The sequence below is a fragment of the Heliconius melpomene genome, chromosome 21, assembly GCF_056956725.1.
Source record: "Heliconius melpomene rosina isolate 202511_hmr_F chromosome 21, ASM5695672v1, whole genome shotgun sequence".
Lineage (NCBI taxonomy): Eukaryota > Metazoa > Arthropoda > Insecta > Lepidoptera > Nymphalidae > Heliconius > Heliconius melpomene.
The window spans coordinates 1311185-1329005 of NC_140409.1; the positions used below are offsets into that span (position 1 = coordinate 1311185).

General features: G+C 33.4%; 1 protein-coding gene across 4 annotated transcripts in view; it reads left to right on the forward strand.

The window, feature by feature from the left end:
* Nucleotides 1–15423, forward strand: part of Gyf (GIGYF family protein Gyf) — a 45101-nt gene extending 29678 nt beyond the window's left edge. For 2 of the 4 annotated variants that reach the window (XM_085206715.1, XM_085206716.1), the window contains exons 17-28: nucleotides 577–852; nucleotides 1989–2195; nucleotides 3834–3914; nucleotides 4245–4357; nucleotides 4460–4532; nucleotides 6171–6386; nucleotides 7114–7194; nucleotides 7535–7646; nucleotides 8923–9096; nucleotides 9684–9807; nucleotides 10375–10477; nucleotides 13502–15423. In XM_085206715.1, coding sequence (XP_085062841.1) covers nucleotides 577–852; nucleotides 1989–2195; nucleotides 3834–3914; nucleotides 4245–4357; nucleotides 4460–4532; nucleotides 6171–6386; nucleotides 7114–7194; nucleotides 7535–7646; nucleotides 8923–9096; nucleotides 9684–9807; nucleotides 10375–10477; nucleotides 13502–13618 — 1677 coding nt within the window. In that variant the 3' untranslated portion in view covers nucleotides 13619–15423. The remainder of the gene's footprint in view (nucleotides 1–576; nucleotides 853–1988; nucleotides 2196–3833; nucleotides 3915–4244; nucleotides 4358–4459; nucleotides 4533–6170; nucleotides 6387–7113; nucleotides 7195–7534; nucleotides 7647–8922; nucleotides 9097–9683; nucleotides 9808–10374; nucleotides 10478–13501) is intronic. The other 2 variants (XM_085206717.1, XM_085206718.1) reach the window with 2 other exon arrangements.
* The last annotated feature ends 2398 nt before the right edge of the window (nucleotides 15424–17821 follow it).

The following is a 17821-nucleotide window of genomic DNA, read 5'->3' on the forward strand; positions in this document are numbered from 1 at the left end:
GTCTGTGTCCATCTTACTTCAACCAGCTTCTACTCATCTTATGCCAAAAGTGTAGGCTAACAGCGGCATAACCCAACCGTTAAAAGCACGCACCTTATTGCCACCAGATAAAAGGCCACCTTCACCAAAGGTTCTGAAGGTAACAGAATCTGAATTACAAATATTATCAGATCTTATCACACACCCACGCACTACATGCATGCCCGCACATTTATCGACGCCACACTCCATCCTCATATCACTACTAAAAGTTTGAGTAACCGTTAGTAGCCGCATAAGGTCTGGTCATTTTGATGCAAATAATTTTAGATCACCCATGGATAGCAACCTAAAAAATAGTGCTAAGAGGATTTAGAGCTAGGCAAAGCCATAAAGGACTTACATTGTCACCCTGAAATATACCATCTAGTTCAGACGTTGCAGGAATATCACACCCCTAGATGTAAGAATAGTGACCCATTGTCCCATACAAGCCTCCAGAAATGATCTCAAAGTCATATCAATCTTAAATAACTCCAAGAACTTTAAGTGCCAAGTATGTTTCAAATAATAATCATTATTATAATTCATTTACAGCCCGCATCAGCAATTGCATCTAATTCGTTACTCCCAGAAGAGATTGTAAAGGAAATGAAAACGGAAGACCAAATACTCGCTCAGCTCAGAGCTTCCCAGAATATACCGACGACTACTTTCCTAAACGATACCGCGACAACGACCACCTTCACGCCTGCCACCACGGTGGATACGTTTCAAACGGCAAACGCTACGCCGGACTTAGAAAAACTTCAAAAGCTCGTGCCCGACGATATGACGGCTACTGTAGAAGTAAAGAAGGAAGCAGAAATAGAGGTAAACTTATTAGCTATATCCTCTTAAGATATTTATTGACTATGTCCGTGAGTCTATGAAAGTGTTCAATTTAGAGGAGTACTTGATAGTCAACATGCATCGGTGGTTCAGTTGTAGAGGGTTCGCCTGCCACGCGGGCGGCCCGGGTTCGGTTCCCGGCCGATGCATTCTATTTAATTTTCCTCACAGGCAGCCACGTAGTGCTTGCTTTTCATCAGGGACAGAATACCCTCTTCAGCATTAACCACAAGCTCGAAAAAAAAACCCCGCCTGCCTTTATAGCAACGAAGATTTAGATGCGTTTGCACATATTGGATAATTGGAGTTGAATGTATTATTTCAACGCGATATATTTGGTTTCATATTTTTTGTAGTAGTTATTAGTAGGTAGGTTTTTGTTTATAATTTCTTCCGTTTAAAAATAGTCATTTAACTATCTAAAAATAGTCATTTAAATATATTTTAATAAGTACTTGAAAAGATTAGTAGCACAGATATAAAATTACGGTACCTACTAAAAAATCCTTGCTGTGTAAAACAGTTGGAAAATCCTTATTGAAACTACGAAAATGCGGGTTGCATTAGGGTTTAATTAATTTTCACATTATCTTAAGTGCTTTGCAAACATACATTATATGAATAATCCAGTAGTAAAAGCGGGCGAAGCCGCAAGAGGGTCGCTAGTTCATAATAAATCTGTATTTGTTTGTATTAAATCTGAATTTTTAACCGACTTTCAAAACAAGGAGACATTAACAACATAAACATTTTCTATTCGATATTTGTTTCATCTATTCGATTAATTATTTTGGATTCGATTCAATTTTTGTAATATGCAATGATCACAGTTATTTTACAAAGAATATTATGAATTCTTACCCCAATCAATAATTTAACATTTAAGAATGTTTCTGAACGAGTAAATTAAATTATTCATTGACATCAACACATTTGACTGTCAATTCTGTTTATTAAATGAATAAACATGTAGTTCACGCAGGCGAAGCGGTGGAGGGGGGGGGGGGGGGGGGGCTAGTCATTTATAAAATCATTAAATTGGTGTTAACGGTTAACACACAAACTAAATAGCATATAATTTATAGTTTTTTTAAGATAAGTTGTAATTTATGACACAGGTAAAACCTGAAAAACTAGTGAAAGATCAAAACTTAGCTGAAACCAAACCACCGACCTCGAAAATTCCGTCCGAACCAAGAGCAAAACCAAATAAAGAATCGGAAAAACCTAAAAATAAAGATAACGGAACTAAAAACAAGAAGAAGAAGGAGGAGAAGAAAGAGGAAGTCGTCGAAGTGAAGAAGGAAGAGGAAGCGAAACCTGAGGTAAATGAATTACTTTAAAACTGTGTAAGCTGTCGATGTTGTTAAGAGCTTTCGTGTTGGCTTGTTATTGAAAATACCTAAAATGGTTTGGTATTAATCTATAATAACATCTATTCGCGGCGTTCAGTTCCGGAACTTAACACGCAATATCTCGAGAATTGGGCAGAAAGTGGAGAAAGAAGTGTCTTCTGCCTACCCTAATAGGTGTGAAATATTTGGTACAAGGAAAAGGAATGAAGATACTATCACTTGTATAGAACGCACATAGCAGGGTAGGGAGAGGGAACCTGAAAACCTAGTGTTTAGACACTGTTCCTTTTAAGACAATTCTATTCCCCACTTGCCACCGAATAGACTACTACACACTAGAGGCGATGCGTGTTGAGTGGCGGAACTCAACGCTGCGCTTTGCTTCGTTTTAAGAGCGAGGAAGTAAAAATATTAAATATTTCATTTAATCGAGTGGGAATCCAACCCTGTTAACCTGTAACGTTTGCTCGCACGCTTGTCCGCGTCTGCGCCACGACTGGCCTCGATATTTAGAATTTAAAACTAAATTATTATGAATGAATTTAGTGACTTCTATTACAATTTCACCATTAGTAAGGACAGTCTATAGTTTACTCTAATTTAAGGTATTGACCTGGATGGCAGAGTATGAATATATGCTTGACTTGGTGTATATATGTATATATGGTGCGTACAGGTGAACTGGGAGTATGTTTGTTTATTGAATCTCTCTGTACTAACGTGTTATGGGCGAATGATCTTGCAAAGCACGATCACGCCAGTGTAATTATCGAAGAAACTATTTGATGATTATTTTAAAATACTATGTTATAAATTATAAATATTGTTAGCGTACTCGTGTAAAAGTCGGTAGATTTAGGTGAAAAAAACTTTAAAAGCAGTAGAATTGTATCAAACGGGGACAGTTGCTTGTAGGCGGAAGCCCTGATTGGAAAGTATCTAGTGTGTAGTGTTGTTATTGAATGATACATTTCACTCATTATAATTACGTGGTTTACGTAACGTAACGTACTCGGATGTACGTTGGAACATAGACAACCGCTTCCGATTTCTAACAATATAATATATATTTAGAACGTAACGTTATTTTGTCGGACCTTTATTATTTTGCTTTTATTTTATCCCCAAACTAAAGCACGTCGAACGAATGAGTGATGAAAGTATGGCACAAAGGATCTATGATGGAAAAGTGAGCGGTAAGAGAGGTACGGGGTTCCTCGGACCTCGGTTAACTTTCGAAAACACAGTATCAAAGATACTGGTGGAAGGTCACGTAAAAATCAAAAACAGTAGCGTTCGGCGTTCCGTTATCTCTGATTACCCCGCTAGGGATAAAGCGTGAAGCTATGTATATATGTATGTATCAAAATAAAAAAAATACTCAATAACCAACAGTTAAAAAATATAGCCATCACTCATAAACCAATAATAAAAAAAATATAGCATTCACATCATATATAAATTCAATTAAGTAAATTGGATTTATACTCGATTTTATATAAAAACATATTTATATAAGATATATATTATATAAATATGTACTAAATTTATAATATTCATTATTGAAATTATTGTATAGTAATGATTTTATTTATATTCATATTTTAGAAGGCGTCATTGGACACTTCGCCGGTCAAACACAAGAAAGAGGAGAAACAAAGCAAAAAAGAGTTAGAGAAAGAGAAAAAGGTAGAGTGTTGGATCCAAATGGTTTTTTCAGGACAACTAGGATTTGGATTTCCATAGAATTTCTCCAAAATAATACATATGTATAGTTATAATAAAGCACTGAAAATATTTTGTCTGTATATTTAGTATTATTGACTGAAATGAATAGAGGGACATTTAAAAAGAATAATAGAAAGCAATTTTTTTCACCAATTGCTTTGTTTGAATTCAACTTAACATCTAAAGTTTGTTTCATCAAAATCGGTTCATTAAAAAAAAGTTATCGGCATTTGAATAATATCTTTAGCTTCAAACATCTTTCTTATTCTTCTAACTTTTTCATTTACACAGGAATGGATTAAGGAAGGCTTTACAATCGTTAAGGGACCAGAAAAGAGTAATAATAAGGAAAATAAAAAGAAAGCCGAAGAGGCGAAAGCGGCTGAGGAATCTGAACGTAAAAAGTATGTATTTTGACACCTAGATTATAAATAATCGAGTTTCATATTTTTTATTAATATTATAAAAAAATATAGAAAAATATATTAATAGTAATGTTTTTGCAGAAAAGAAGATGAACGAATAGGCATTGAAGAAGAGAAAAAGAAGAAGGTAGCGGATACGATTAAAAAACAACAGGTATTTAAAAAAAATACATCTGGACTTCTTGGCTCACATATTAAATTGCTCGGTGGAAAGTTTATTGTCTTGTCATTTACATTATTTTGAATATATGAATTACTAACCTTTTTAGTTTGACCCTGTTTTTATGTTTTTTTAAGTAATAGTTATTAGGGATGTAGGCCGCACCACATATTTAGAGGCTTGCTTATTTTTTTATATCATCATCATCATCATCATCAGCCTGTCCTCGTCCACTGCTGGACATAGGCCTCTCCAATGGCACGCCACTGAGCTCGATCTTCAGCTCTTCGCATCCAGCCGCTGCCCGCTACTTTGCGAATATCGTCACCCCATATATATGGGGTTTTTTTATATATGGCCTCATATATTAATTGTAGGTGACTGGTAGCCATTTGCTTTTTAGCTACAATATTAGTTATCTTGATTAGTGTTGCTAAAGAGATTTTTAGTTTTCTTGGAACTTAAATAATATCCTAAAAATAGTTAAGAATAGCTTTTTTAAAATTTTTGCTTTTCTAGCTGTTGTTCTAGAAGTCTTGAATGGGATTAATTAAAGAATTGGCAACATTTTGATCTTTTTGATAAATTTTGTAGGAAAAGATGACCAAATGGTTGTGTGATTGGAAACAACAATATTATACTAGTGGCGGCCTGCCAGCGGCTTTGCCCGCTTAACTTCATGATAATTTAATAATAAACAGAATTGACTGACAGTCATGTGTTGATGTCAATGGCTAATTTAATTTACCCGTTCAGAAACAGCCTTAAATGTAATATTATTGATTTGTGTAGGGATTTATAATATTCTTTGTAAAATAACTGTGATGATTGCATATTACAAAAAATACCCAAATCGAATCGAATAATCCAATATCGAAATCGAATTCAAAATAATTAAATGAATTGAATATCGAATCGAAAATACTTAATTGAGAACCTCCTCCTTGTTTTGAAAGTCGGTTAAAAATACAGATTTATCACAAACAAATACAGTTTTATTATAAGTATTAGTATAGACATGGATTAGCTTTATATTTGCACGCAAACTCACGCCTTGACTTCATTCAATGCCGATAACTTTTTTTTAATGAACCGATTTTGATGAAACAAACTTTAGGTGTTAAGTTGAGTTAAAACAAAGCAATTGGTGAAAGTTTGAAGTAATTCGGTTCAGTACTTTCAAAGATTAGCGTGAACATACAGACAGACAGACAATTAAACGAAAAAAAATATTTTTGCTTTCTATTACTCTTTTTAAGTGTCCCTCTATCCTTTTCAGTCAAAAATATTAAATGTACAGACAAAATATTTTTACTGTTTTACTATACAATGTAGATTAAGGTAAGGTCCTTCTAATCTCATCTCGTAGTGTATGAAAATAGATAGTAAATAGTGTAAAATTTACTTCTTATCCATGATTTTCCATTAATTTAACATCGGCGAGTTCGTCGTGGCACCATTGCGCCATTGCGTTTGGGTGTAAACGTGACGGTTGTGGATTGGATTCATATTAAGGGAAATGAATTACTTTCGTTCTCTCACTCTAGTACAAATATGGTATAATAAATGCGGGATACAGTGTGATCCTAAGAAGAAAAAACAATATTAACTATTTCTTTCTCCAATACTAAGGATTATCAGCATAGACAAATAGCGGAATCTCTTGCGAAACGAGCCCCATGGTCGGCATCACAAGTGACCAGCACAAATAGAGAAGGCTTGACACTGGCGGAAATACAACGACTTGAGAAAGAGAAGAAAATGGAAATGATGAAGGAGCAGCAGCACATGATGCAGATTATTGCTCAGAAACAGGCTGAGGCTCTGGCTGCTGAACAGGTGTTGCAGGTTAGTCGTCTTAGTTTCATCAATTTTTATTTATTCTATATTAAAATTAGACACTATAGGCACTAGGTCCTTACATCAATTGTTTCCAAATTCACACTTATTTATTAGTGACAATATAAGTTTTTACCTACAAATGTATTTTCTTTTTTATCTGCTTTTAAACTAATATTAAAACTAGATATATTGTCTCTTTTTAATTCCTAAGAGAGTCTAGTAAAAGGCAATCCAAATAAATAATATCTATATCTCGCAGTTAGTAAAAATAGTAAAATATATCATGCCGGCTCTTCTCAGCAGAACTGCCTTCCGAACCGGTGGTAGCTTTTTGTTTATATGTTCATTCGATGATTCAAAAGTGCTTGTAATAGTCTATTTGAATAAAGAATATTTTGAATTTCTCATCTTAGTCTAGTTTCAACTGAAAAAAAATCCTATTTATTTTGTAAAAAAATCTAAAATATGAGTAGTAAAACACATGGTGAATGACGAAGTATTATTTAATATTTTATATAATTGTTTTGTGGTATTGATTGACAATATTATTATACTGTTTATGCGACGTTCAGTTCTGCCTCTCAATACGCAATGCCTCCTCTGCCTTTCGGCAGAAAGAGGGGAACGGAGTGTCTTAACACTAGGTTCCCTCTGTATATATTATTTCTTATTTTTATATAAATTAAAAAAGTATCCAGTTATTAAAATATATTTAACTAATGTTTCGGATAAGGAAATGCAGCAGAATGCGGCGTGGGCTAAAACGAAGAAAGTGTCGAACAATGCTATCGGGCCCAGCCTGGTCGCTATACAGGTATATAGTACTTAAATTAATTAATATATTGAAAAAATATATATTTCTCTAATTCATTCATTGAAGATTATGATTTTTTATTAAGTCTTCTTTTAACTCTATTTTGCTTGCTTTTTTAGGTAGGTTTATATATATTCTTAAATAATGAAAAATTAAGCCTAACTAGCTAAAAAAGCTAGCCTAGCTAAAAAATTAAGCTCTCATAACTATGTAAACTGATATTATAAAACTGGAAAATTTGTTTTAGGAAGACTCTTTAATATTACCTCACATTAATTGTTCAAGCCGACCTTTTGTGTATGTATATTTTTTATAGATTTTGGTTTTAATATTTTGTAAGGCGGAAACCCGTAGGCAGTCCGCTTTGCAGTCGCAGTCGCAGTCGCAACCACCGCCGGTGGAAGAACCCGCACCCTCCGCCAACCATGCGCCTTGGGGTAATCCGCAGAACGGTACTTATATTTTATGTGTATAGAGAGACGTATAAACAAATATAAAGCTTTATTTTAGATAAAATTTACTTTCTACTACTTTACAATACAACAAGAATCTAATATTGAATGAATATTTGTATTATTAGTGGATTTGATATTTTTATAAAAAACATGAAGCAAGAACTTTGTCTCCTTTTTACGAAAATTCTGCGGACAGAGTATTATATATGAAATTTGTCACAGTTATATGTTTTATAGAGAAAGGGTGCTGAATGATAATATTTAAATAATGAGTAAATAATACATAAATTAATATAATAAATATAACGTACTCACCTTACGTTTGACAATAATATGCGCTGTTGAATAAAGTATCATACACGTTGCTATGGCGACGCGGACGTTAGCGCCTCAATTAGGTCTCGACCTCGACGCACTTTGACTCAAATTACTAAATTATTTTTTTTAATGATTAATTTAAGATAAAAGTAGTTTTTTGTGTTACTCTTGTTTTATAAAATAACTATATTATTCTATCATACATACATACATACATACATACATACATAGCCACACGCTTTATCCCTAGCGGGGTAGTCAGAGATAACGGAGCGCCAAACGCTACGGGTCTACATGCCTCTTTCGCCTCATCCACTGTCCTCGAACTCTTCATACATGCCCTCCGGGGATCATCATGCTTTTTACGTGACTTTCCTCCAGTATCTTTGATAATGTGTTTTTGAAGGTCAACCGAGGTCTCCCCCTACCTATCTTACCGCTCACTTTTCCATCATACATCTTTTTTCCCATTCTTTCATCACTCATTAGTTCGACGTGCCCAAACCATCTGAGCACGTTCTTCTTCATTCTCACCGTGATATCCTCGCTAGTACCTGTCCTTCTGTGTATCTCTTCATTGCGGATTCGATCAGCTAAGCTGACTCCGCATATCACGCATCTTCACGGCATTTATCTTTCTTCTGTAATAACCACGTTTCGCTGGCATATAACGTCGTACGTACGTACGGCCAAATGCGAAGCTGTGCGGACGTTTCGCCGTCTCATTAATGCAGCTAAGGTTCCTTTAACCCTGTTACCGGCAGCAATAACTCTTTCCACACGTGTTTCACGGTTTATTAGAATTCACCCCTGAGGGTCCAAATATACATGTGAAGCTGCGCGCGCACTAGTTTTTATATATACCTAAATTGACAGATCTAAACAAAAAAATAAGCACAAATGCAAATATGCACACACACAAACATATAATATATATTTTTTTCATAAACTCCAGGCGGCTTCTGGGACACGCAGCCAAATTCATCAAAATCGGACAAACCTCAAGAATCTAAAGTGGAAAAGAAGAAAAAAATAACAGCATTCCCACCAAAAAAAGAAACGACACCAATGGCGGAGTTTGAGGCGTGGTGCACCACGTGTTTAGCGCCGTGGAGCTCAAAAATTGATGGTATAATGTCTTCAAATACCGCCACGTTAACATTTTTATACATTTTCAAAATAAGAATGTTTTTTTTAGTTTTACGTTGTAGCAGACAGAGGGAATCTAATGTTAAGACACTCCGTTTTTCAAATTCATAGAGACATGTATCGCGTGCCGAAACTGGACGCACGTCTTGTTACGAGAGTGAGGAAATGAAAATAATATATAGAATCGAACCCACAACCATCAGTCAGTCACACACACACACACACACACAGTGCTCCAATATGGCCTTATTTTTATATATTTTTTCTTAGGCAGATAACTTAGTAGCTTATTACTATATTTTTAAATTCTAAATGTTTACATATTGTTGTTTCCTTATTCTTGGTTTCACGCGGTTTCACGCGGTATCCCGCATATAACAAGATATGCATTGTATGTTGAGTGGCGGAACTCAATGGCTCGCTTTGTCTCGTTACCGTTTTTTCCATTTCATTAATGTGTAGGACAAAACCGCTGTTAAAATTGTTTATAATAAACAATATTGTTGACATTAAACGATTTAAAGAATAATTAAAGTGATATTTTAGTATTGATTTTTAACATTCCAGCGCCGACATTCGTCAATTTCCTCAAAGACATCGAGTCGCCGTACGAAGTGAAGGACTATGTGAAATGCTATTTGGGCGATTCAAAGGACTCTAACGATTTTGCTAGACAGTTCCTCGAGAGAAGGTACGGGATTGATTTCCCTTTTGGTTTTGATGTTTTACCCTGATTATTTATATTGATAATTGTGTTGTGTGTGTGTGTAAACACTACTACAAAATACTACTAAACGTTGCCGATCTGCCACTCTTTAAGTCACTCATCACTAAAATCACTATTTAATTTTTACTTCTCATTGTATTAGACATTTATAGAGCACTGTGTCTTAACACTAGTTATCCAGTTTCCCTCTGCCTACCTTGATGTGTGCGGGATACATTCAAATTCAAATAATTTACCACCAGTTCACAAAAATTAGTGGCGGGACTTATTTTTTTTTATTTTAAACAAATACATATTTCATTATTTGTGACAATGATACCTTTAAAAATAGACTGGATTTTGGTAAAATTATTAATGTTTTTCTTAACGTACATAACATTTTCAAAAATATATTGAGATGCAACTGTCAATATCGATATTGATTTCTTTAAACTTTTACCTTACGAGTCTTTAGGGCCTAAGTTATAGATTGCACGAATAACTCCATTCATGAAATACAATTTTTTCTTATTGCCCTTTTTTCTTTCTCAGGTCTAAACTTCTCCGCGTGGGCACGGTGACCCCCTCGGACGATCTATGCTCCCCCGCGATGGCTGTGAATCCGCGTACCGCGCTCATCGACCAAGAGGTCAAGGTAATTTTATATTTATTGGTAGTAGTATATAAAGATTTGTTTTTTTTTATATATTTTGGTAATTTTTATGACTATTATTTATAATATACAAATTAAACTTTTGTTGTAATCGAGATAGCCGAGGCGATATTAATACTTAGATTTTAAAAATATTATATATGGCTTCACGCTATATCAGACGGAACCCAGTGTAAGACACTCCGTTCTTCGCTTTCTGTGCATTTTCCGAGACGTCACGTGTGGAATGACGATTTACCTCCGAATGGGTATCGAACCCACAAGTATAGCGTCGTCTAATAGAGCTTATTGCGAAAATATTAATATGATTACGTTGTAATTGACATAGACTAGATGATATTAATACTAAGAATGTAAATATACTAAAATTTGTAGATGTATCCAAATTTTTAATAATTAAAAAATATAATAATTTAAAATTATACTAACATAATATTTACAACTAAAATATGATGATCATGGAAAACCGTGGAAATATTTGGAATTCTATAAATATATTGCATACTATGATTTGACAGAAAAGTGTCATCTGACATTACGTGAATTAATGTATTTTTTTTAAGTCAATTTGCTGTGAAGCAAAGGCGTGAGTCTAATGTAACTTAACGCCATGTTTTGTTAATATTAGGATAAGCAGAATGAATCTAGTGTCGAGTGACGTTGCATAACGCCTTGTTATGTCTAGCCAATGAGTGGAAGTGATAATTCATTCTGCCAATGGAAATCAAACCCGCAGGTGTCGCTTTTAAAGTCCCACTCTCTACCACTGTGCCATGATGGCCTCTAACTGCCTGTGCGAATTTATTTTATATACCTTATATTTATTTCTTTAAATATAATAATTCCATGTTATAGTTTAACTTTTGAAAGTATATTTTGAAGATTTGTTTTTTTACATCTTTTTTCATTTGCAAACGTAGTTAAGTACATTTTAAATGTCAAAAAATATATTATTATAAAAATTATGGAAATCTGCGAAGGTTCTTGTTTTGCCATGAACTATGCACATCTGTAAATAATATATTGAGAGCTTTGCTTTTGCGACTTAATTTTTTATATAGCGATAATGTGATGTAGTTGTTGTGTGGTGTTGAAGCAGTAGATATAACCTGAAAGAGACAGCTGTGAGAGCAAATAGAAGGTATTGATTGAATGCAAGCTAAGCGATAATATGCATTTGAAATATTTCGCGAAGTATATGTTTGTATTCTAAATAGCAGTGCCATCTCTTGGCGAATAGATGAATACTTGAGTTTTATAATATTTAATGTATTTTTTTTAAAGCTGACTGTGAACAGGACAGCTGTGGATTCGATTCCTACTCGGGGGGGAAATAATTATTTTCATTTCTTTGCCCTGTAAATATGTCTTTTCCTGTCTTTCATATATATATATATATAATAGTAGTATATACATCTATATAGAGACATGTTCTCACTGACTGGGGTAAGACGCACGCACAGCCGTAACAGCTGACGATAGAAACGTGAAATTTGGACAAATTCAAGGGTTCAAAGTTTGTATGGATTTTTTTTGAATCTGCACCGATTTTTTTACCGAATTTTAGACTCTTAAAAATATTTAATTGAACAACTGTTTCATAATTTATTAGAACTCACCCTAAGGGCGCAAATAAGCATGCGAAGTTGTGCGCGTCCGCTAGTACCAGATATGCGGTATACGTAAAGCTTATAAAATTCGATTAATTTGCGATTAAAAAAAAATATTACTCGTTTTTTTTTTTATTTTTATTGACCATCAATTGAAGATAAGCGACACATATCATGTTGATAGTTCAGTCTCATTACTATATTTATATTGAAAGAAGGGAAATTTATTATAGGGAGTATGTTGAGTGTGGAGTATTTAGAGGCCGATATAGCGCATCAGCATAAGCTTGTATTGTAACGTAACAGTCGTGGGTTCGATTCCCATTCCGAGGTACACCGGTTCACCGGTTGGGTAGGAAAGAGGGTACTCTGTCCCTGAAATATTTTTGTATGAGAAGTAGTATTATATACTATTTATGTACAGCGAAATGATCATAATCTATACTTATAATAAAATCGTAAGAGGGTCTATGTCTGTATTTGGAAGATATTTAAAAAAAATGTTATTGGGAACCTTTATCAACGTAATAAAACCCAAACCAATGATTTCTAAAATTTTTGTCTGTTTGTCCGTGCGTTTGTAATCGCTAATCTCAGAATCGGCTTAACCGATTTAGATGCAGTTTCCACTGTTGGATACTGGCAATCTTCCAAAAACATATAGGATTTATTTTATTACAATCGCTTCATAAATAAAAAAGTTATGTCTATTTAAAGTACTTAGTTCTACAAATTTGCTAATTGCCGTAACAATTATTTTATACAACTGTTTTACTGAATTGACTGAATCTTTAGTTTTAAATTTCTTTATTAATATCTCTATTTCAAGCGGGCGTAGCCCCGCACGGGCCCACTAGTATATAAATTAAAATTTTGTTATAGTTTTTTAAGCGAAAAATTGCTTTGCTACTTCTGTTACAAAATTTTGCCAAGTAATATATACATTTAAATTTTGTTATAGTTTTTTAAGCGAATAATTGCTTTGCTACTTCTGTTGCAAAATTTTGCCAAGTAAAGTGAATTAATGATATATTAAATCTTCAAAAATTGTTGTATAATCCTAAACAAAAATAATAATATTAAAGTGATTGCCCACCTTATACAGAGTGGAAGAGGCGGCGCTCCTTTTACTGAAACTGCATATAGCGTAAAATATTTCAAACCCAGAACTAAAGAAATTAATCAAGGTACCTCAACAGTTTTGACGTAGGATTTTTTTTCATTTCACGATTTTTATCCATACCTGTATTTCGTGTGACGTACTTATTAAAGTAGTAGTAATTAAAACTGTGGTTTCATTTAAAGTGGTGCTGACAATTCCACTCTGTGTATATTATGGAAACAAATTCTTCATACATTAATCTTCATCATAACTAACCATCCAATCAACTTACAGGGCAAAGGGAAAAAATCCAAAAAGAACAAAATGTTAAAAGTGGACGCCCGTATCCTCGGCTTCTCCGTCACAGCGTCCGAGGACCGCATCAACGTCGGCGACATCGACACCGTCTGAGGCCACCACCGACCCCCGGCGACCCGCCTCGTCATCTCCCCCGGGGGTATCTACGTAATGCATCTCACCAACCAGGCTAACGTGAACTCGAACACGCGACCTAGTAATAATAATTCAATTAATAATCGGGAAAACTATCACAACAGGTCAAGTTATCCAACGCGCGTGTTTAGGTCGCGTCGCGGTAGATTTTAGTTTATCTTATGCAAGTTGGCCGAATTTTTAGTGCTTTTTGAATGTTTCATTTGTTGGTGATTTTGATTGTGTCTTGTTTTTTTTTTAGTGAACTCGTGAGCTCATATTAAATAATCGGTCTTTACATTACTACATTAATCTAAAAATAACATCCTAATACTAAACTACTAAACCGACAATTATAATTTGACCATACATACCTTACAATAAGAAAAAAATAAATAAATACAATAACAACTATTGCAATTCTTGTTCTATCTAATCTATATTATATCTATTTTTGTACTATCTATTTTATATTATATCTATTCTTCTATTCTATAATATAAAATACAAAAAATAACATTCTATGCCCTTGTCTGATTCTTTAAGATAAAAATCTTTCAGTTTTATCTTTAAAAAAGGTTTAGTGACGTTTGTATTAAATGTGAGGTAATTGATATTATTAAAGATTTTGGGTACTATGCACCTTTTTGTTCTCTTTCCAAAATAGTTTTTCACAGTTGGCTCAATAAATTATTTTTTCCCGAGACGATTAAGAATAAATATAATACTAGGAGGTAGTGTTATATTTATTCTCAATCGTCTCTTTATATTTATAAGTATAAAATTGTCGATGCCTATTAAGTAGTTCGCTTTAATGTCTACTGGTAAAATTCCACAAATTGATAATAGTTTTTCATCACTCTCCACGACATTTTTTTTTTCTTTTTACTAACTAAAAACTTGATGAAACGTATTTGAAGTTGCTTTATATCACTTAAGTATGTTATGAATGTCCGCCCATACACGCTAAGACCGTAATTAAGTATGGATGCTTAGTGCACATCGTGCTTAGTGTACATTTGTTTCTCGTAAATGTATGACCAAATTATATTGCCGGATTAAAGACAGGTTTTGTTTTCTTTTTCTTCTTGGTTTTTTGTTTTGACCGAATTTTAGGCAACGTTATTAATTAATAGTAATTATTCTTAACCAGTGAATGTATTGTAATGTATAGTTGTAAATATGGTGTAAATAATTATATTAAAATAATAATACAATACATACTACTCGAGATTGAGGTGCACGATATATTTGACCATATATAATGTAATTAAAATATTTTAAAAAATCAAAATTATAACAATTTGTATAATTCCATCTGTTTAGACTGAAGGTGGAAAATTATAAAATAAAAATATAATTATTTACACAAAAAAAGATGAAATTATTGGTGATTTTTAACTCACTTGTACACTGTTATTTAGGAATTACCTTTTTAATAAATATTATACTCTAATTATTATTATGTAATTGTAATGTAATTTATTAATTGTACATTTTAATATTCGTTTTAACAATAATAATTCAATTTGGTTCCACAATTACAATTTTTAATTTTTTTTAAATTTGAATTTGAAATTTTCTTGTAAATAATAATCTCTAATGATGTATATAATGAAAGTATATGCTTAAGTTTTTAGATAACTAATTAGTAAATAAAATTAAAATAAGATGATTTAAAACTAACTAAAATTTGTAATTTGTATAGCTTTTTGTTTCAGAAAATAATAATCTGAAGAAGAACTCTCCATATAGTGAAATATTTGAAATACATAAATTATTGCTAATTTCAATGGTTTTAATGGATCATATTAATTATAAATGTAAGCTAAGGCAATATAAAATTAAATAAACACTCATTTTGTAAATAGTATGGACAAGGTTTTAACATTTATTCATTCGTTTATTTAATTAGTTTTTTAAATAATGTAATTAATTATTTACTTATTTAATTAAAACAAGTGATATATAAGGTAACTACCTTAAATATCACTTGTTTTAATTTTGGCACTTTTTAACTTATTTTAAGCTTAAAATTTGTTTTTGTACACTTCCCTTTAATTTATCATATTTTTAGAAGAATATATAATTTATTACTTTTTTAGATTTTGGTTTTTAGAAATTTTAATTTCCTAATTTCAAAGGCCAAAGTGGCCTCTGTGGTTTAAGTTCTATGAAATAAAAAAAATATTGACCGTTCCTTCCGACGGATCTTCCTGACTCTTATCGGCCACAGCGATTGAAATCTGGCTTACAAGAGCTTCGTTGATGAGCTATAATGTGACTGACATAACCGATTTTTGCAGAAAAAGTGCCGCCATATTCACTGCATGTCAGTATTCCCCCAACATAATTATAATAAACTAGCGGACCCAGACGAGGCTTCGCCTGCTTGAACTATAAGAATATTTATTAATTGAAGTTTCAATTGAATTAGTGAATAATATAAGCCTAAATAATCAAAATAAGCTAAAAGAAGACTTATTAGTAAAAAAGATGTCTGAGGAATTGAAATTAACAAACAAGAAGTAAAAGTAACTAAAGGAAATTTTTAATATTAGAAGAAGTACCTAAAGCTTTCTGTGCGCGCGTACATAGATACCTACTGTAACTAAACATTTTTCTATATTAAATAGGATAATTTTGCAAACAATATCAAATAAAATATAAATTAATTATAAACAGCAAATAATTACATAAAAATTAACTAATACATATACCATCGCGGAGTTTATTAAACAATATTTAAGGGACTCGTAAGGTTGAGTCGGTGCGCGCCATGTATGTGTTAAGCAAGCTCATTTTGGGTGACGTTTTCTTAAAACAACAAACTTCGCAAACCGCTGCTAAGCAACAAGCTAAGTTAATAATAACGTGGCGGAATAAATTGCATGTCAAATTAATAAATATTTTAATATATTAGTATATTCAATTCAAAATATTCTTTATTCAAATAAACTATTAAAAGCACTTGAATCGTCGAATGCACATGTCAACAAAAAGCTACCACCGGTTCGGAAGGCAGTTCTGCTGAGAAGAGCCGGCAAGAAACTCAACAGTTGCTCTTTTCAAAGTCAATGGTATATTTTACTATTACATTAGCTGGCAGCTATCCTGCCTGACATTCAATAGACCTAGAATTAATTCCATACATGTTTATCCTCCAAATATTCTTGTACAGTGTAATAAGCTTTAATTGTTAGAATTTTTTTTACAAATACTTTAAATTTTGAAAGTGGCAAACTTAGAATACTCTGTGGAATTTTATTATATACACGTATACTCAGACCCATAAAGGATTTATGAACTTTTTGGAGGCGAAGACTTGGAGTAATATATCGACAATATTATAAATATGAGAAAAAAAAGTAACCTGTTCATCCCAAGACCCCCTCGGGTATCTCTATATGAGTATTTTATCACAATTAAATTAGCGGTTTGGCCCTGATGGCGTAAAAGACAGATAGATAGACAGACAGACAGACAGAGTTACTTTCGAATTTATAATATAGGTATAGATAGCCTCCGGTACCGGGGCCTTAAGCTCGTTTTATTTCAAACTCCGACACCTTAGTGCTAACGATACGTCTCCATTGAGGCCGATCAGCTTCAATTGTTTCCCATTCGAGTAGATTCATGTCGCAACTTTTCAGCGCCATAGCGCTTGAGCACATCCTTGTATCGCAATAATTGGCCGCCATGTTTCCGCTTGCCTACCTGCAGTTCGGAAATAAAGACGCGTTTTGTCATTCTTAGTTCCGATATCCGGGAGATATGACCGGCCCAACGCAACTGTCTTCGCATCAAGAAGGCTTCCATTCCGTCAATCTTCGCACGTTGTAGAACTTCTGTATTACGAACACGGTCCCACCAACGGATATTCATAATATCGCGTTAACACTTGAGATGGAAGCGTTCAAGTGTAGTAATATGCTTGCGATAGAGGGGCCATGTTTCAGAGGCATATAAGAGAGACGAAACTACAGTTGCCCTGTATACAGCTAATTTTTTAACGAGCTTTAAGTCATGCGAGCGGAACACCTTGTTGCGCAGCCTGCCAAAGACTACGGCGGCAGCTCCAATTCTGCCGTTAATTTCAATATCAAAGAGGTATTTCGATGTAATGGTGCTACCCAGATGTCTGAAATGGTCTACCTTGAGCGGGTAATTTCTTCCTCCTGG